The sequence below is a fragment of the Micropterus dolomieu genome, linkage group LG23 (assembly GCF_021292245.1).
Source record: "Micropterus dolomieu isolate WLL.071019.BEF.003 ecotype Adirondacks linkage group LG23, ASM2129224v1, whole genome shotgun sequence".
Classification (NCBI taxonomy): domain Eukaryota; kingdom Metazoa; phylum Chordata; class Actinopteri; order Centrarchiformes; family Centrarchidae; genus Micropterus; species Micropterus dolomieu.
This window is the reverse complement of record NC_060172.1, coordinates 28,396,330-28,417,213: the sequence shown is the minus strand read 5'-3', so window position 1 is coordinate 28,417,213 and position 20,884 is coordinate 28,396,330. Positions and strand designations below refer to the sequence as shown.

The 20,884-nt window shown below is 41.6% G+C and overlaps 1 protein-coding gene across 3 annotated transcripts in view; it reads left to right on the top strand.

Annotated features, from left to right (window-relative positions):
- Positions 1 to 20,884, top strand: part of LOC123963926 (transmembrane protein 211) — a 98,388-nt gene that overhangs the window by 28,240 nt on the left and 49,264 nt on the right. For 2 of the 3 annotated variants that reach the window (XM_046041044.1, XM_046041043.1), the window contains exon 3: positions 18,516 to 18,610. The exons of the other annotated variant lie outside the window; for it this stretch is intronic. In XM_046041044.1, the coding sequence (XP_045897000.1) occupies positions 18,516 to 18,610 (95 nt within the window). The remainder of the gene's footprint in view (positions 1 to 18,515; positions 18,611 to 20,884) is intronic. 3 annotated transcript variants of the gene reach the window in all.

Sequence of the window (20,884 nt, the reverse complement as noted above, 5' to 3'; positions counted from 1 at the left end):
TACGTGTTGCACCTTCACATTTACCACTGTGAAACTGTAAAATCTTACACTTTAAGATGAAATATGACACAGTGTAATATACAACCATTTTTTTGTCACTTGACAAATCTAAATATAGGTTTTAGGGGTTGAAAAACTTAGCAAATACTAAGGTGAACATTACACTTGTTAAACATCAGCCTGTTAGCATGCTGATTTTAGCATTTAGCTCAAGTTCCACCTTACAGAGCCACAGCGTAACTGTACGCTCTTCGTCCCGTTTCTCTACGTCCCTGCTATTTTATGCCTTTGCTAAAGCTCTTCTAGCACTTCTGATGCCATTTTAATTTAATAAGTTGGAAGTCACTTCATCTACCCACTCTGTTCTTCAGGTCCACTGATCCACAAACCCTCTACCGCCTATTTTTTCCCCTCTCTCATTTATTTAGCGTCAGCAGCAATTACGTAGCCTCTATCCTTGAGAATATTGAGTAGCTAATTTAAATCCCTCTATGTGGCATTTAACTGAGCATAATTAGAGGCTGAATTCATTTGGCAGGTTAAATCTTTACTAAAAAAGAATGGAACTTTCACCGGGCATGGTTAATGGTGTGTTTAAAGTGGAGCTTATTGCTTAAAGCCTTGCTCGCATACTTGTCTGTCTGACTCCAGAATCAGATCAATGTCGCTTTGGGAAGATGAGAAGGCATCTGTGGCAAAGCGAGAGGGCTGAGTCTCTTGTGAATGCATGTGTGTGTGTGTGTGTGCACATCTCTTTGTGTAATCCCATTCTGCGCAATAGAGCTCTGTGTCTTTCGTAGCGACAGACGTTTGCTAAATGAAAATGCGGAGTGAGGAGCCGGGACTTTGTTCCGTTTCCAGGTCGACTCTTGTCTAGATAGACGGAGGTTTCACAGAGAGCCCACAAAGCCCAGAGGAGGGCAGATCAGAGGAGTGTTTGTTTTCCCAGCATTTCAAGTGTGTGTGTGTTGAGAGAGTGCTACCACAGAGGGCTGATAAACTGAAACAAGTAGATTAAGAACAATGGCTTTCTTTGTGGTGCGCATATTATCAGTGTTGTTTTTGAGGGTGTGTGTTTTGCAGCAGATTGGGAGAAATGAACTGCTGAGAGACGCTGCTTGTCAACTTTCCCTTTGCTGATAGAAGTGATGCCTGTTTTGATCCCCATGTTTTCTACAGTATCTCTGACATTCACAGGAGATGTCAGCGTGTGTGTGTGTGCGTGTGCGTACTGAAAGTCATTATAGGGACACAAATAAAAAGAGAAACATTACAAAGTGAGGACATTTTGCTGATCATAACTTCATTCGAGGATTGGGATTAAGTTTAAGATTAGAATAAGGTGACAAAAATATGTTCGGACAAAGATTAAGGTCAGGGTTTAAGTCACTTTGAAGCAGTGTTTTGAGAGGTTCTTGCTTCATTTGTTGTATTTCATGTTGAACAGACTTCCAGTGGTGGACCGTGACTAAGTACGTTTACTCAAGGATTGTACTTAAGTACAAATAAGAGGTATTTGTACTTTACTTGAGTGTTTTCTTTTCATGCCACTTTCTACTTCTGCTCCACTACATATGAAGGGGATATTGTGCTTTTTACTTCACTACATTTATCTGACAGCTTCAGTTACTACTTTGCAAAAGAAGATTTGTACACATGAAACATATGACGAGTTTATAAAATATGATGTTTTGTTATATAAATTAAACTACCCAGCAGTTTATACAAGTACAACTAGTACATGAGTTGAACTTTAATTGGCAACTATTTTGGTTGGACTGACAAAACAAGCATTGAGAAGGTTTCGTTTTGGGCAATTGTGACAACATTTTCTTTATTTTCAAAATTATTATTAATTATTTACTATTGATTAATGGAGAAAATAATCAGTGGATTAATCCATAATGAAAATAATCATTAGTTGCAGTCTGATACAAAATAGTTCAACCTCAACCAACTACTGCAGTAAAATCCTGCTTTTATATGAATGCATGAGTAATAATAATCTAATGATATAATATTTACTAGTATAACAGTCATAGGGGACAGTTTACTTTCTGCTTTGAGCACTTTTACTACTTTAAGTGCATTTCCTGATTATACTTACATACTTTTACTTAAGGAACATTTTCAATGCAATACTTTTACTTATAACAGAGTATTGTTATAGTGAGGTAGTAGTACTTAGTAAGCATCTGAATAATTCATCTAAAACGGCAGACTTCTAAAGTGAGACATATTGCAAGGCGTGGTCATTCAAAAGTAAATCAATGAAATATCAGATAGTAAGGGAAGGCCAGGTGTATTTAGGTCCTTGGTCTGGAATGAAAGTTTCTTGTACTTTTAAGGTGGTGGACTGAAGAAAGCAAAAAAGGATTTTCAAATACAAGTGCAAAAAATCCAGTGCATTTGTTATTTGTATGTAGTATCATGTAGCTTATTGTTACATTGAAATGTGCCAGTACATTACAGATATATGTTTAATTAATTAGACATAAGGGTTATTTACAGTTACGCATGTTGTGGATGTGTTTAGGTTATTGTTAGTCAGCAGAAGCTCTATGTGATAATTTTGCACCTAAGAGGCCCTCTGGACAGAAGCTCCCACCCTCTCTGACTGACACTTGAGTATTTTATCATCTTTCCACTATCACCATTCTGCCCTAATTAAGGGTACAAGTGACAACTCTTTCTCCAGATGTGGTGGCTGTCAATAACTGCAGAAATAGAACAGGATTTTTCAGGTAAGCCTTTTTCTCAGACATCCCTGACATCTGCAGTCCCCTTGCTACCAACATGTGGCCATTATTCAGACTGACAAATAAAAACACAAGGAGTCTGCACTCATAACCAAGCTGCAACCAGAGGCTGAATTATTTTTGTCTCTAAACTGTGGTCAGATACTGCCCACCTCCAAAACCCACAACTTGCTAACATTTACATCTACTAACATCTGCTGTATCACTGGTGCTATTACACGGATAGAAGGTAGGAAACACACGCCAGGACTGGTTTGTACGTTCTATTAGAAGTGGAAGCACACATCCTTATATGACCTAACATGTCAACAGTTTTTTCAGGTCTTGCTCTATAAACACACTTGCACACACACACACAGCCGAGGGCTGCGTTGAACCAGGAAAAACCTTTTTTGACATGAAACTGCCCGTCTCGTTCTCGGCTATGTGGTCCCGTGGGTGAAGTCCAGAATTAGATGTGAACTTGCTAACCCTCTACAGGTTCAACTCAGCTCTGCATCCAGCGGTTCAGCTGCTGCTGCGCCGCTGAGCGCCGCCATCAATGTTTTATGCTCTGACAGAAAGGGAGGCAGAACATTTCTGTGTGCTAAGGCAGAGGTTTTTTCCCCATGTCATGCATATTTCATTAGTCTCTTCTTCTTAGTGGTCACGATCCATTGGATTGGATGGCTCTTTGGGTGAGCAGTGTGTGTGTGTGCAGAGACTGAACAGACTACAGGGTAAAGAAAAACATATAAGCATTAAACACTCACACAAACATAACATTTTATTTCTATTTCTACATAACTAGCGTTCTAGCAGTCCAGATTTGATGAACAATAACTTTACTCTTCATTCTTGCTGATCTCCCCAATCATTTGAGTGAATCCCGCTCCACTGACAGAAGCAGCTGAAAACTACGTTGGGGGTTCGTTGTGGCACAACACCTCAGGCAGATTCGCGCAGAGCAGTTATCTGTTCAGGGCTGAAGACATGTCACACTCGGCTGAGTGTACAAGCACTCGCTGCACACACAAGCTTAATCTCAGCTGTTTTCCTGCAGGGTTATTGCTATATTAACATATGGAGTTAATTTCCATTATGTGCTTACCTAAAAAAATGTGAGTGTGACAGCTTATTTGCTGCATAGATTGCTTGCTGTTTTCTGTTTTTATTGATTTGACTTCAAGTGAGTAGTATTCCAGTTCAAAAAAAATGTTGGTTCTGTAGGAGTTGCTTGGGTTGAGAACTTGAAAAGGATACGCCTGAAGCTGTGTTTTTCTGCTCTTGAAAGAAATATGAACCGCAGTGTTTTTTTCTTACCTGTACAGTCGGCCATTTTTGTGTTGCTTGTGGTTTTTCATTCTTACATGAAGAGAAATAGCGCTCAGCAATAAAGGGGGAACCACAAGTTAAAATTTAGTTTTGCTTTGTGTTCCATTTCACAAAGACAACTGTCCAAAAAACTGCTTATCAATTATCCTGTGATTCCTCAGACGCATCTTGCTACCCTGGGGGGTCCAGACCCTCATGTTGGCAACCACTGATTTAGAGCAGTATTTGATTTGTTGTTGAGTGTGTGGAGAGGCAGGTCAAATTGCTCATGGGTACTTGGATACCAATCTCTTGTTTTACAACAACGTCAGTAACAAATACATTATTCCTCTGATATCTGCAGATATCACAGTACTTTGTTTCAGCCACAGAACTGCATTTAAATCAAAACCGTGACACTTTAGTAGCTCTTGGCACTGAATTAATGGATTATGCAGTCACAGCAGAATGAATGAAAACTACTCTGAAGGAATGTTATCATGGACTCACTGGACCAACTTTTGGCTGATAAAGGTTTCTAATTTGCTGCTAAACTCCATCCAACCTCAGCTGTACCTGGTGAATATTTCCCTTTGAAGAGTCCCCCTGTGCAACCCTCTGAAACAGTGCTTTCTTATCTGCATCCCCATCAGAGAGAGTCCTTCAGTGTTTTTTTACCCCGACCCTGGCTGCTTGGGAAAGGAAAGGCAGTGTGTATTCCTGCGCGCACACACACACACACACACACACACACACACACACACACACACACACACACACACACACACACACACACACACACACACACACACACACATTCTCACATCCAGTTTCATTGTGCTGATGCTGAGGAAGCCTGGCCTGCTGTGTCAGCGTTCCCTTGGGCAAAGCTGCTATGCAGATGTCCTCCGAAGCACGGTGATGAAAATAGGAAGTTGCTTTGATCAAAGCACCTGCTGTGTTATTTCAGTGCTGCTGTCACCGATGGAGCCCATATGGTACCTGTGCCAGCTGTCAATCACCTCTCCGATACGGATGAATACATTTTCCATATCGGGCTGGATTAAAGCGGCAGACTGTTAGCAGAATGTGTCCCTCCAACAATTAAATTACACTTAGTGAGTTTTTCTTTCATCACTGCGTGAGGAAGGATGATTGGACCATCCTTCATGTCACCATTAGTATTCTGAATCGTTTTCCTAGAGAAAGTCTCAGACTGAGTAAAAGAACTTTCTTTTTCGGAGCGCAAACATCACTGAAGCATTGTGTGATTATCTCTGCCATCTTTGAACTCCTTCCAGCTGCCTCCAGGCACAAAATGTAGCCATTCCTGTCCAGTTTTCCACATTTCTGTGTGATGGGAGCAAGTTCAGGTCAAGTGCCTTGCTCAATGAATCCTCGCCAGCCGCTGTTTTGGAGTCTTTCATTTCTGCTCCGCCCTCCAGGCTGCTTCCTTCTCATTTAAAATGCTGTGTGTCTGAGAGCGTGTCGAGTAAATCCATGCTCCTTTTTCTGACCTGTCACTCCTCCCATCTTCCATCCAATTTTTCTTTCATCCTTTCAACTCCTCCAACACAGAGTATTCCCTAAAAGCACATCTTTATCACAATCAGTACCCCGAAACTCTTTTTGCTTGTTTTCTGTCGATCACTGATATTTCATTCTCTTTCATCACGAGTCGGTCGGTTCGAAGCTCATGCACACACCTCAAAAGAACGGGGGGTTTTTTTGCAGGAAGAACTTGGAACACCACCGAATCTCACCAATCTACCAAAGAAATCAGAGACAGCAAAGTCGATTTAGCTTCTACACACAAGCACCTGCTCTGTTTTGTGTTTCTTGTTTGTGTGTGTGTGTGTGTGTGTGTGTGTGTGTGTGTGCTGATGTGACCCAGTTAAGATGCGGTATGATGCTGACACTGTAACCTCCTCACCTGTGACTCACAGCACGCCGACAATAGACATTAATCACACACACACACATTTTCTTCGGGTCTGTGCTCTAGTTGAACAAATCTCATTAATTAAACAGGGCAGGAGCAGATTTACACAGAAATCATTAATATTTGCTGGAGAAACACAGCACAGCCACTTCATCTGCAAACTTGACAAAGCATTTACAAACATGCGACATGTTTGATTCATTAATTAATGCGTTTCGCTGCTGTATTACAGCATTTCTCATCATTGCAAATGTACCCTAATGGATAAACTAGACCTAATTCCTATTTATGAATCAAAGCCTGTGTGTGTTTTTGTATGCTAAGCTCACTCATTGGTCAAATCTGATGCCTGCTGTAATTATGAGCAGGGCCGCACTGGGTTCTGCTCCCTCACTGTTACATTACCCACAAACACCACAGTAATTGGTCCACCAGTCAATTAGAGTTGGTCTTTAATTAAGACTGAACTTCCATCCTGTCCACTTCTACTATCTATTTTCTTTTAATTCACTGGAGAGCTCTCCTATAGACTTTGTGTTGAGGCGGCTGTCTGAGATCAACAGTTTTTTCTATCTATCTTTAAAATTGCCTTTTGAAAGTGTGCCTGTGCTTTGATTTTTTTCCTCCTCACATATCAAAGTGTTTCAGAGATTTTTCCTCTGATATGTTCTTTACAATATTAATCAGCACTCCTTATCTTCTGTATATGCTAGAAACCCTTTCATTATCTCTCCTTCTGCACTCACATCCACACACACATACTGAAACTGGCCCATCGTGCGGTTATGCCTTCCTGAGTCGTGTCATGGTAGCAAGCAACAAATGACATGTTGACTGGGGAGAGGAGGAAGACGAACGGAGGTAGATTGATAGGAGAGGTGGAGGAAGTGTGGCACTTTATTTTTGTACTTTTTCATATTTGTTCTGGTGGGCCGACTCGGTCCTTTCACTTCTGTCATTTGGAGAGGAACCGTTGCAGGGTCCAAAACATGTTTGGCTGTTTCTTAGTCCTTTCCTGTCTCCTTTCTTTTCCTGCTTCGTCATCCTGCCATGAAAGCCCCGGCAAACACACATATATATTCACTCACATTCACACACAAAGAACTAGTGGCTATGCATATTGCATGAGTCCTCCACCTCTGAAGGCCTCTTTGCCTTTTTCATTTTGCAACTTAGAGCAGAGCTGATGAGATGGAAGCCAGATCCTGCACTTGAGGGCTGTTTCTTTTCTTTACAGAAACCAAAAGCTGCTGTTTATGGGAAACCTGTGAGTTCACGTGTGGTGCAGTTTAAAACATCACTATGTTATTCAGTAATATCTTTGTGTAATGATTGTAAACCGTTGAGAACAGGAAATTAAGGAAACCCATCGCCTATTGATGTGCTGGTGTTTCTCTGTACTATTCCCACGTTTCCCCATCACTTTCTTTTATCCTCTTCTTAGTTAAAGTTGCTCTGCATGCTTTATCCTCGGCTTTACACTTTATTTGGCACATGCTGCTGCAGATTTTTCAACAGCAAGCTTTTCCTTTTTGTGCCTGAAAGCATTTTGACAAAAGTGAACAAAATTGTTAGCTGGAGGTTTGTGCCATGGTAACACCAGTTTCTGCTATAAGGAACAGCTAACCCTGCTTATAGAGCTAACACATCTAGAGCACTCACCAGTGCCAGCACTCAGGTGTGTGCTCTGGATGTTTGATTAGTTTTTACTCCATCTAAGTAGATCTAGATGGTCTCAGTAATACAACTCTTATGTATGTGTGTGTGGGTGTGTGTCTCCAAGGAATTCCCACTAGTGCGTGTTTGATGTGAACAACTGCCAGGATGACTCATTGTTGTGTCGCTGTTGGATTGCAGCTGCTTCATTCCTCCAGACTGGGCCCTCAGCCGTAAACACACACATACACGCACTAAGATGAGCGTTTGTGTGTGTGCATGTTTCTATGTGCTCCCCTTTCAGTTTCATTTCTCTTATGTCGTTTTATCCTCTTCCCTCTCATGCAGTGATTGATCCTCTGCTCAGAGGCTTCTCGTGAGTGTGCGGTGATGAGTGAGAGCTTGTGCCGCGTTGTTGTGTTTTTGTTTGTGCCATCTGTGTTGTTGAGAATTAGTTTTTGTAGGCAATATGAAGGGTTGAGACCACCGGTGCCTGACACACACACACACACACACACACACACACACACACACACACACAATGATTGATTAGGCAATGCCGCTCAAATGCTATTGCTTTTCTTGTGTTTATGACTTTCTCATTTGCATGAGGTAAACGAATGTGTTAGCTCTGCTAAGTGAATTAAAAATGCAATATATATGAGGACCAACCTATTGTGAATTCCTGTAGCCTACATATAAAATAGAGATTTCAGCTCCTAGTCCAGCCTGGTTTACAATGTTGACAGCTAGACAGATGCTTTGTCAAGAAATTCCAAGTTTGAAATTTTAATTTACTCGCCCTGCTGTTTGCAGACTCATGCCGTGTGTAGCATAAAATCAGATCACGGTTGCTCACACAATGAAGGAAAAAGCCAATTATTACCTGACTTCAACAATAACTCGTTTCGCTGCTCCCAGAATTTTGTGACCTGCAGGATTAAACCGCACTTTTATCGAGAACGGGACAGGTTTTGCATAATTGGAAAATATGTTGATTTGCTTTCTTGCAGAGAGTTAGATGTGAATATTAATAGTTATAGATAAATTGGCACTCTCATATCTGTCTGTTAAATCTGAAGCAACATCCTGCAGCGGGTAAGCTTAGCTTAGTGGATAGAGAGCATGCTATATCTCATTTGTGCTTTTACGAGACAGAGCCAGGCTAGCCCTGTTTCCAGCTTGCTAAGTTAGCCACCTGCTGGTTGTAGCCTAATATTTATCCTTCAGACTTGAGGGTGACATTAATCTTCTCATCTAACTCTCAGCAAGAAAGTGAATACAGTGTCTTTTCCAAAATGTGGAAGTATTCCTTTAAATATACTCAATGTTAAGTGACAGAATAGTGAGAAACCAAAGGTTCTACAACTGAAGCATTAGCTTAAATGCAGCAATTTTCTATGTAGTTCTGTGTACAATGCTGATAAAATGTACAAAAATAAGAGGGGAAAATAATTAAATAGTATACTGTTCTGAAATATTTTCACTGTGTGTACAGTTGCTGGTCTGCACAGATGAAAGGGGAAGAACAGTAGTGATCCAGGAAATGTCTGAGCTTTCAAGTGTCTGCAGCAGAGGCAGGGGGAGCAGCAGAGGGAATATTCTCTCACAAGGACATCAGTAGCAGCAGGGCAGCTGGAGACTGACTGTACATTCAGAGTCAGCTGGATAAGAGCAGATATCGGTTAGATTCTGTGAGGATGTTGAGGAACGAGTGGACAGACTGACTAGCTTTTGCTGCTGATCTGAAACTGACCAAAGTTTATTGTCCTTTCATTCTGGAAGTTGGGCAAAACCGTCTTCAACGTCCTGAGCTGCCTGGGAAAACCCACCACTGATGAGTGCTCTTTGAATTTAAGCAAGATGTAGGAAACATCTGTGTACAAACTGTTGCATATAACTTTATATCACAGTGCTATGCTATGCTATGCTATGCTATGCTATGCTTTCAAGTCTGAGAGATAATAATTTACAGTGATGCTGGTGATCAGAGACAGAGCACATTAGCTTTTCTGAGAGCAAGAAGAAGACAGGACAGATGGGAAATATTTGTCTCAAATAAAAAGTAAGTCTTTCCCCTGAGGATACAATGAATCACATTGGTCTTTTAAAAAAAATGCTTTTGCACTTTATGGATGTGAATGTTGACTTTTGCTGTGGTTTATTGCTTATTTTGCTGTGTCAATACTTGCAATAAAGCTAAACCAGTCTTGATCCATCTGATCCGTGTATGCAGCTGCAACACTGGATGAATTTGCAGCAATGGATCTCAAATCCGTTATTATTATTATCACCACTTCTGTTTATCCATGCATCTGTACCTCCGGGGTTTAAGCCTACAAATACTGTACTTCAAATTGTATTGATCTACATGATAAAAAAATTACATATACCGACACGCAGTATGTATGGAGAACAGCGTTAGTTCAGGCAGGGCACTAAAGTCCCACTTGTGTTAGAGTAGATAATTAGCTCATATCAGCTGTTTCATTCAAGTTTCACAGTCACTGGCTCACCCACAGCTGTGTGGCTATCAGCTGCCTAGTAATGTCCAGTCATATCTATGCAGGTGTACATTATAACCTGACACTTTACTCTGCTGGTATAATCATGCAAACACCTTTTGCTGGCGCAGCTCCCTCTACCCAGCCAACCTCCTCCTTAATTTACTGTTTATTGAACTAATGGTAGCCGCACACTAGAAGATAATTAGGCCGTTTTGGGTCCAATTTGCCCCTCCAGTCAATCGTAGGAGCATTTCCAAGCTGATTATGGGCTGTTGTTATGTCTGCAGTATCCCAAGTTTTTAAAATCAAAGATTAGAAGAAGTGTATCAGGACCAAATGTTTTGTTAATTGGAAAAAAAAACTGAAACTTGTAATTGAACATTTAAGTTTTGGTCTTAAACTTGAAAAATACAACCATATATTCAAAATAGAAATGTTGATATTTGAGGACTTATTTTTATGAGGACTTACTTTTATTTTAAAAGTTCCACTTTTTATATTTTCAGAATCAAAGCAATTTTGTCATACTCTCAAATCTTGTTTTTTCAGTTTCAGATCCGTTTTTTCAGTTTCAGACTTTTGGCCCTGATTTTGCAGAGGGGGGCTTAGAATCATGAGTGACACCCTGACAAAGAAGGCAGAAGATTCTCAGTCATGTTGCCTTCAGGAACTGTTGGTACTGGTATAACTGTGACTCAATGCTTTCTATCCAAGTCACAGATTCCAGTGACAAAGTTCTGTTTAAAAAGTTCTGAAAAAAACTGATCTGAAACACTTAAACACTTATTTTTATTTTGAATACATGGTTGTATTTTTCAAGTTTAAGACCAAAACTTAAATGTTCAATTACAAGTTTTAGTATTTCTATTACATTTTTTTTTTTCAAATTAACAAAACATTTGGCCCTGATTTTGCTCCATATGCACCGCGCATAAGATTTAATGTTCATGTAAGGAGGTTAGTTCTTCCTCTTTGTGCTCAGGTCCCCTTAAAAAGCAAAACCTTTTTTGCCATATCTAAGCATTTACTATACATTGTCAGTTCGAAGTGTCTCTGACTTTTTTTTTTTTTTATCGACCATTTTAACCTGTTTAACTTTGAGTGTGAACCCTAACTCCACTCCTGTAAGCACTCCAGAGCTTATGATGCACCACTCCTTTAATATAGTGTTATAATGTGATGAACACACAGCTGCTTTCAGTGCTTTCACATGTTCAGTATGTCCACTCAGACGACAATATAATACACTAATGAAAGATGGATGGCACGTAATAATTAGAGAAGCTGACTGACCTGGGGAGTGTCTGCATGTGAGAGTGTTTTTTGACGAGGGGCTCCTTTTGGCCATGAGTCAGTTTCTTATATACCACTCCACAGGTGCGTGCTTTCCTTCTTGACACACACACACACACACACACACACACACACACACACACACACACACACACACACACACACACACACACACACAAACACCACAAAAGAAGAGAGATAGGGCTCCACATTCCTGTCTTGACCCCCCTGGGCAACGCATAAAACAACAGTGCCTCAAGTCAAACACACTCTCTTTCACTGCCCACCTCCTCACACAAACAGACAGGCAGACATATGGGTGAGCTCACACACATCTCTGGCTGGATTGTATATCACAAACCTTTGTTGTCAGTCCTGAAGATGTGTATCTCTGGCTTCGCAGAGGAAGAGGATATGATATGTGCATCACTCCCTGAGTTTATTTGCAAGCAGCTATCATGTCTCACCATGAAGGTAGAGCTCGGATCAGTATTCTGGAGGAGACCACAAGCACACACACACACACACACACAGGCATATGTGTCGTAAAAGCAGTCAATTGTGGACAGTTCTTTCTCTCTACATCAGGACCAGAAACGCATATTATTCTGGACATGTCCACGTGTACACACACACACACACACACACACACAAACACACACACACACACACACACACACACACACACACACACACACACACACACACACACACACACACACACACACACACATGCTCTATTGATTTCATCGATCATTTTTGTAATGAAATCTGTCCTCATATTTTCTCCCATGCCATCGATCTGGAGCTCTAGGTGTGTGTGATGATGTTTACTTATATGAAACTGACGTGTGGCCAACAGTATGGATTAGGAAGCGGATCGTACCTACTTTATTAAATAAGAAAAAAGCTTTACTTTCTTGGTGACAGTTGCTAAATTTCATTTTAAGTAGTGGTTAAATGATAGTAGATTAATTACTTGACTGACATATGTTACATGATAGTTTTGATAAAGGATTAGTTGTTTAAATCATTTATCAAGCAAAAGTACCAAACTTTTTCTTGTTCAAGCTTCTCAAATGTGAGAATTTCACAGATTTTATATAATTGTAAATCAAATATATTTTGGTATTTGACTGTTGATTGGGCAAAGCCGCAATTTGAATATATCACCTTGGGCTCTGGGAACATGTGATGGGAATTTAAAAAATGTTTTTTCTTGTATAGCCTAAAAGATTAAGCGATTCATTCAGATAAATAATTTATTATGAAAATATTAACTATCTATATTCCTTTATGTTTCAAAGTGTGAAAGTTGTGAAATGACTCTACATGCAGATGACCTCTTAAACTTTCAGTTCAAATAAGATAAGGAAAATGTGTTTGCTTTCCACGATAGCAGCCTTTTTATGAGACTTAATCAGGTTTGTGCAACCACATAGATAACACACACCCAACATGTACACACGCTTCCGTCCTAACTGAAATGTCCTGTGTGCTTTGGGTTGCCCATGCTGCTCACGTTGATTGATCTGCTGATGGGATGGATGCTCTCAAGCTTGTGATCTAATCTGTAACCACAAAGAAGTGTACACATTGAAGATAGGGTAGGATAGGAGAGAGAGAGAGGGATCTCTGTGCTTCCTCTTCACTCCCTCTGTCCCAACACATCCCTCACCTCACTCGCCTCTCTGATTACAGTTTAAAGAGGACACCTCACAGGAGCAGACAGACAGACAGGGAAGGAAGACGGATGGGGCGAGCAGCCAGTCTGGGACCTAACTGATTAAAGCCTGGTGTCCTCCTCCAGCCTCTCTTGTTCATTTCACGTCTTTCACGGGGGCGAGGGTGGTGGACATTTGGACATGTCCAGAACAATATGCGAGTCTGGTCCTGATGTAGAGAGAAAGAACTGTCCACAATTGACTGCTTTTACACGTGCGCATTTATCCAGAATTTACACTGGTCTGTATGCTGCCAGTGAATCTTGGTGTCCTCAGTAACTAATCTAATAATGACTTGGGCTAGAAGATAACGTTCTTGTGCAGAAAAAGCACTGGTGACTCAGAGAGCAGACGAATGAGACAATGTCGGGGTGAATATCTACAGCATCTGATGCATGACGCAGCGAAGATAACATCTTCAGTAAAACAACTCAAAGCTATCAGCCCATGTGTTTAACATGTGTGTCTTCCAAGTCAGCAATTGAGCTTGGTGCAGGTTTAAAAATCTTGATTTTCCTAAACTGCTATAATTCCCTCCAGTTTCAGATTAAAGTTTAGAAAATGTGATCCTACATCTGTCAGTGTTTTAATTATATGATTATATATTAATTATGTTCTAAAAATGTGTCCGTGCATGCATGTGTGCTGGGCATCGCCCCACACTGAAAACATGTTCCTGCCCCGCCGGATGTTGTAGCAATATGCTGGCGTGTGTGCAAATTTCACCTACTACTCAATGTTATCACAATATTAGCACAATGTTATCAAAACCGATAGACACGATGACCAAAGCCACAAAATAAGACCCAATTGTAATAAACCAGTATTTTATAACACGTGTATAACAATAACATTAATGATTAATATTTTTTTTGAACGTCTGTTAATCACAGTTCTTGTTGTCAAATCTGCACAGCCTAATCTCGTAATCCATCTAGTTTTTTTCCCCATTATCCCTTCTCACTGGCAGGCAGATACAAACAACCTCAGTAGGGGCTAATACCGTGTCAGCGGTGCAGAATCACCCGTCCATGGAAGAGATGCTCGCCATCTGCTGTGTTTACACTTTCCGACTTTCCGACTGTATTCTTTTGACAGCCTTTGATGCATTAATGATTTCTCTTGTCTCTTGGGTCTCTTGGTTCGGCTGAACCCTGTTTACTCTGGAGTTAGCTGCACTCTTTCATCATGGCTGGAATTCCCCTGGTTCTCAACTTCTAACTAAAGCATGTCAGAGAGATGGGAAGTATGGAGTGTATTTTTGTTCAAGAAATGCAGGCTGTCATTGTCTTCTCTTCAGTCTAATGCTGTCGAACAGTGCTCATCTTCTCAGCTTTGTAAAAACAAAAGTCATGATCTGGAGTTTAAACTATGGCTTTACAGGATTGTGTGAATCTTAATCTGCTGATGCTTCAAGATACAAAAGCAGAGGATGAATTACAGGTGTTCAGCTATCAGAATGATTGCTGTAACTGAAATAGTGAAACCTGCAGAGAAAGATTGGATACTCAGCTCTATACTGTAACATTTCTTACAGAATGTACATTTTGTGTCTCTGATGCAATATGAGGTGTGGAAACTGGCTGCAAATTGCTCCTCTTTCTCTCTGTCACACAGAAGCAATTTAATGCCGGGGAGCAAAGCTTCTCAAGCAGGAGACACCTATGGGATACAGGTCGTCTCTTGTGAGAAGACAAATGAGAAAGACAAACGAGGGAAACTAAACCACACAGAAAACAGGAAACTAGTGCCACCTCCTTTTTGTAGTTGCCAAGGGCAGAGCGGGTCGTATCTGAGAGTGCCGCTCACATTCAGCAGCAGCAACAGGAGTAAGAGGCGTCATCGGCCACCAGAGTCTCCCAGCACCCTCAATCTGTCACCACACATTCACACACAGAGTGGAGAGCACACACACAGGGCTAACACACATCTGCGTTTACTCACAGTATTCACCTCGACCACACCATAGAAAAGTCACAGGGGAATTCGATTTATCCAGTCTTTTTTTGTATTCTATTCTGACATGACAAAGTTTTTAGGAAAATCCTACTCATTATGCTTTTAATGTGTATAGTAAAATTTCTCTCTTATTTTCTCGTGGGAACAGTGCATACGTTTCCTTTCCTTTCCACCTCTTTACTTTTAAAGTTTAGAAACTGAAAATAAAACCCAACACATTCACAGAAGTATCTTGCTGGCTTTGCAAGAGAAGATATTCGGTGATCCCTGAAGGGAAGCAGAAAAGAATAGTCACATAAGTTGGTGTTTTATTAATAAAGCACATGAATAAAACAGTAATAAAGGTTATAATGCAAAATAAAATAGATTAAAACTAGGGCAATGACTTTATAGTCATAAAATATAGCTCCACAATGGTTAAAATAAAATTGGCACCGTGATGGTTTTTGACATTTTTGATGTCAGAAGACGACTAGTTGTCAGTCTGGAAACACAGGGGTCTCTGTGGTGGAGACTTTTAATGGGAAACAGAAATGACACTGAGGCCCTAATCCTCTGTCATCTCGGCTTTGCCTTTTATAGCCAGGCTGTTTAACACAGTCTGGGCACGCAAAGGCCAGAGGAAGTCAACGACCCTCATGAGAGGTCACAAGGACAATCAGCACTTTATATGGCCGAGGAGAGACACGGTATTCATCTAATCCTGAGAGAAGTACTAAAATAAGAAAAAAAATATTTTACTGCTGCTGAACACCGTGTAGCACTTTGAGGTTTTTCAGTCCTAAAACAGAATTACAGCCTGTCAGAAGCTGTGAGAGGAACAAACAGCCTCAGTCGACTGAAAGGCCTTCAGCAAAAGGAGAGGGGTGTTTCTCTGTCAGAGGACCTGATCATGATTTCTTCCCCGTCTTTACAACAGCAGGCCTGCACTCAATGGCTGCCTGTCGGTCGCTATTTCAGAAGCAGACGGAGAGGACGAGAAATGGCAACATGGAGCTGTTCCGGCATGCATCAGAAGAGACTAGAAGCCTCTCGAAAGCCAGAGCATGGATGCAATTATCCCTGCAATGCCTTACTCTATTGTGCCTCAAAGAGAGATGTAACAAGAAAATGATACAAGCATGAAATTGTTCTAAAGAATATATTCCTCTCCCACCCTCTGTGCTTTCGCTCTTCCCTTGAACTCTTCCTTTTGTTCCTTACTCCTGTAACTCCCCCCCCATTGCCTCTACCTCTTGCCTCCAACATCCTTCCATTCTCTCCTCGTACACATCACCCCAGAGAAGCTTTGAAATTCTCTGAAATTAAAATTTGCCTGGTGTCCTGCCCTGACCCATAATGAAAATAAGTGTGATTCTCTTCCCCCAGATTGTTTTTCCGCACAGCGTCAATTGGCGATTCCCACTGTCCTTTACCTTTGTTACACAAAATTTCATCTGCTGGCAAGTGTGTTACACCACTCAGCTCCCATGCTGTCCCCAAATGCGTTTGCATCATGCAAACACTATGTATGTGCTATAAGAGGAGTACAGTTATTCTCTTTGTCCCATGAGAACTGTGTTGTTTGCGTGAGTAATGAGCTCTGTACGTCCGCAGCGTGCCTCTGTTGTCATTAGTTGGTGCAGCGTGACTCTATTAGAGGGATCCAGTGTAATTAACGTCTTCTCTAGAGTTGGAATCCAACCTTACTGCTTCATACGCCTGACTAGTTTTAGCTGTTTAAATTGCTGAGTTGCTCATCAGGCCTCTGATCACTGATTGAATGAGTGAAAGAAATTTCTGACAGCAACTCTGTGTCAGGTTATGTATTTGAGTCTCTGGCATCTGCAGAAGTATTTGTGTGTAGGAACATGTTTGCTTTGTGTTTCTGCACTCTATGCTGTGTCTGTTTGTGTGTGTGCCTGCAGCACTGTTGTACCTGAACCCAGGTGTGTGAGACAAGCCATAAGGAGCTGATAAATAATAATGACATTCCCGTCTGTCCCCCCACAGCTTTTTAATCAGTGCCTTCCACAGCCACCTCTCTGTTTATTCGCTTGTCTACACACAGTCGGGTTGTCAGCGAAAGCAGATCACACAAGTGTTTAAAGCAGTGCACTTGTTCAGCATCCATTGTGCCGTGCAGCTTCAAGAGCCGGATGGGTGATGGCAGCTACTGACCAACACTGACCAGTTATTTTTTAGCCATACTGATATCGACTGAAATATCTCAAAAACCATCAGGTGGATTCACAAACATTCAACATTTGTACCAGCTGAAGAACGTTTTCACATATGCGCTGGTATATCTGAACACCTGCAGATTATCATATTATTATAGATTATTTTTTTTAGACTGAAATTTTGTACAGACTTTCGTGGTTCTGATGAATCCTGGGGCTTTTCCCGAAACTGCTTGCTACTCCCTCTCCCTACATACTTCCACTCCGTTTGTGCGTTCATGGGGAGGGTCCGCCACATTGATTGCCAACCCGAAACCAATGAGGGCGGGGAGGTAGTGGGTTGTTAAACCCTCAAATACCGAGCCAGCACCGATGCTGGCTTGTTGAAGGTGTGTAACACCCTTTGCTGCATGATGGGGGACCTTTCTTTCAATTTGTGTTCCGTGTGACCGTTTTTTTATTTCGAAACTGCACTAACATTGTCACGTCGCCATTCACAGGTTAACAACGTAGCCCATATGATTTATATTGAAATGTAGTATTTGTGAATGTAACATTTCAAATATATAGGCTTTTCTTTACAATGAATATCAATCTTTTCATAAAATTTTATAAATATTTATTTTTTGTAAATATATAAAGTCATGTTCTTAAAGAAATATTTGACATGAACACAAACACAAAATGAATGACAAATGCTTTCAGTTTCGTCATAGCAAAACACACACTTTTCCTCAACATCAATCCTGAATCTTAATACCACTGTTGTTTATTTGATACACGTATTATAGCAGTGAGTGCAGTGGTAACGTCAGATCCTATTTATGCTAGGGAGAGAGGGTTGTTCGTCCGAAAGTTGTCACTGTATTTAAACCCCACGCGGGTTAGGGAGCTCGATTTGGCCTGGAGGGTGACTTCGACCAGAGTTCACTCAGCAATATAACACAGGGTCGTCCAGCAAAGAAATTGAACCTGGCTCAACCTTTGCTGCAACGCAATGTCACCTGGCAAGGTCCTGCGTTGGCCAATACATGCCAGCAAACATACTTACAACATTAAGTATTTATGCTGTTTACCCCTGACTGTTGTGATTAAAGATAAAATAGTTCCAGATAGGTTTTAACATCCTATCTATACAAACCATTGTCCAACCGTTGGCCTTTGAATGCATTAATCTATTACTCCAACTGACCTCTGGATCATATTTCATTTTCTCACAGGTACCTTAAACAACACGCCCCAACCAACGCAGCCTCCTGTGCTGCTCCATCACAGGGCTGTTTGTGCACAGAATCGGGATCAGCTTTATTTTCAAGTAGGTTATGGAAATCTTTCACCAAAGCAAATTATAAGGAATTTGCTTTGGTGTCTAGGTGCATTATAAACATAAGATATATAAATACAAAATATAAAATTGACAAGATATGAAAAAATAAGAATAATAAAGAATATGTTATGCTAGTTGGGCCTTGTTGATAACTGTTCTTGTGGTGTGAGGTTTGGTCCTGATGGACCCCAGCCTCGTGCTGGAGGGGAGTGTCTGGAACAGTTTGTGTCTTGGCGGAGGGGTCAGCCACAATCCTTCATGGAGGCGTACAGATGGAGGAGGTCAGGCTGGAGTCAGTGATAGTGGTGTAGTGTACCATCATTGATGTTTAATCTCCCACCTGTAGGCAAACTCATCCCTATTATTGTTGAACCCAATGAGGGTGAGGTAATCCGCAAAATTCAGGAGCTTCCCCAGTCAGAGACATGTTTCCCCAGCCTCATGTGCTGCCTTCTATCAGACAGGAAGTTTGTGACCACCTGCAGATAGAGTCAGGCACCCTCAGCTGCAGAACATTGAGAGCATAGCTGAAATCCACAAACAGGACTCTGGCATAGGTTCCTGAGGAGGAGCTGGTAGATGAAGTGAGGGGACATGTTTACTGCATTGTAGATCTGCCGGCTCTGTAGGCGAACTGCAGGAGGTCCAGGAGTGGGTCTGTGATCGTTTTGGGGTGCAACAACACAAGGCGCTCAAATGACTTCATTATGACAGAGGTCAAGGCGACAGGTATGTAGCCATGTGGTCCTTGATTGTGGAGGATTTGAAGCAGGCTGGCACATGGCAGGTCTCCAGTGTGGTGTTAAAGATGTCCATGAACACCGGAGACAGCTGATCGTCACAGTACATCAGGGTAGAGAGACAGAGTCTGGCCCATCTGCTTGGTGGGGGTTTTGCCTGGCTGAACAGTCTGTTGACGTCTCTCTCCACAATTAAGAGAGCCGCTGGGGAGGGGGGAGCCACTGGGGTGGGAAGTAGTTGATAGGCCCAGGCCATGGCTGAGGTTGGGGAGGTGGAACTCATTCAGTTCATTGACCAGGCGAAAATTTTTGTTGGAGTGGTGATGTGCAGCGTCTTTGGCAGAGAACTGGTGTTGTAGTCTCTCTGAGTACAGTAATTTAGCTATTCTCACAGCCTTGCTAAACCTGTACTTTGACTCCCTAAACCTGGTCCTGTCTCCACTCCTAGATGCCTCTTACTTGTTTAGCTGTGAACCAGGGTTTGTCATTGTTATTACTCACCCTGGTGTGTGATGGTACACAGCAGTCCTCACCGAAGCTAATGTTAAATGTCACAGTCTCTGAACTCAGCCAAACTGATGGTAGCAGTTTTGAAAACATCCCTGTCTGGCAGTCCAAGCATGCCCGAAGGTCTTCGTAGCTTCACTGGTCCACTGCTTTGATATCCTCACAGGTGTAAAGAGCTTTAATTTCTGCCTGTAGGCAGGAATCAGGTGGACCATGACATGGTCCGTTTGTTGTGTAGGCACTGCTCACTGTTGTGTAACAGTAATCCAGAATATTCTCCTTTCTGGTCGGGCATTTCATAAACTGTCTGTATGTGGGGAGTTCATGGCTGAGGTTACCTTTGTTAAAGTCACCGAGGACAATAACTCTGGAGTCCGGGTTTGGATCATGTGCTGTGTGTACTGCACGGTGGTCTGTGTTGGAATGTAAACACCGACCAGAGTGAAAGAAGCAAACTCACAGGGGGAGCAGAAGGGTTACAGATTATGAATAAATATTCCAGATCAGGAGAACAGTGCTGTTGAATCACTGTCACATCATTACACCAGCCACTGTTGATGTGAAAAACAGATGCTTCCACCTTCGTTTTGCTGGAGAGATCTGTGTCTACTATTGTGTGGTTTACTGCCGTTTTTATCTTGATGAATACTCATACAGTTTTTACATGCTGCTGCCAGTGTACAAATGTGTAACTGTTAAATAAAGTGTAATATCTCATTTGGCTTTGTAAGTCCAGTTTTCTGAATGAAATAGATGAGTCACACATTGGATATTTGGGGATTATTGCGGATGTGTGTGTGTGTGTGTGTGTGTGTGTGTGTGGACAGTATCCACGTGCCCTGCGACGAAGCCCTGATATGTGATCACCCTCCTGATCAAGGTGACTTGAATGGGCAGTGGGTTTTGGGTGAGGTGGGCAGGCTGCCAGGATAAAGATGTCCGGCATCGCTTGCAGGTTTGGGACCGCTGTGCTCGCCGTGATATGACTGGCAAACAACCTTCCTTGCATCACATA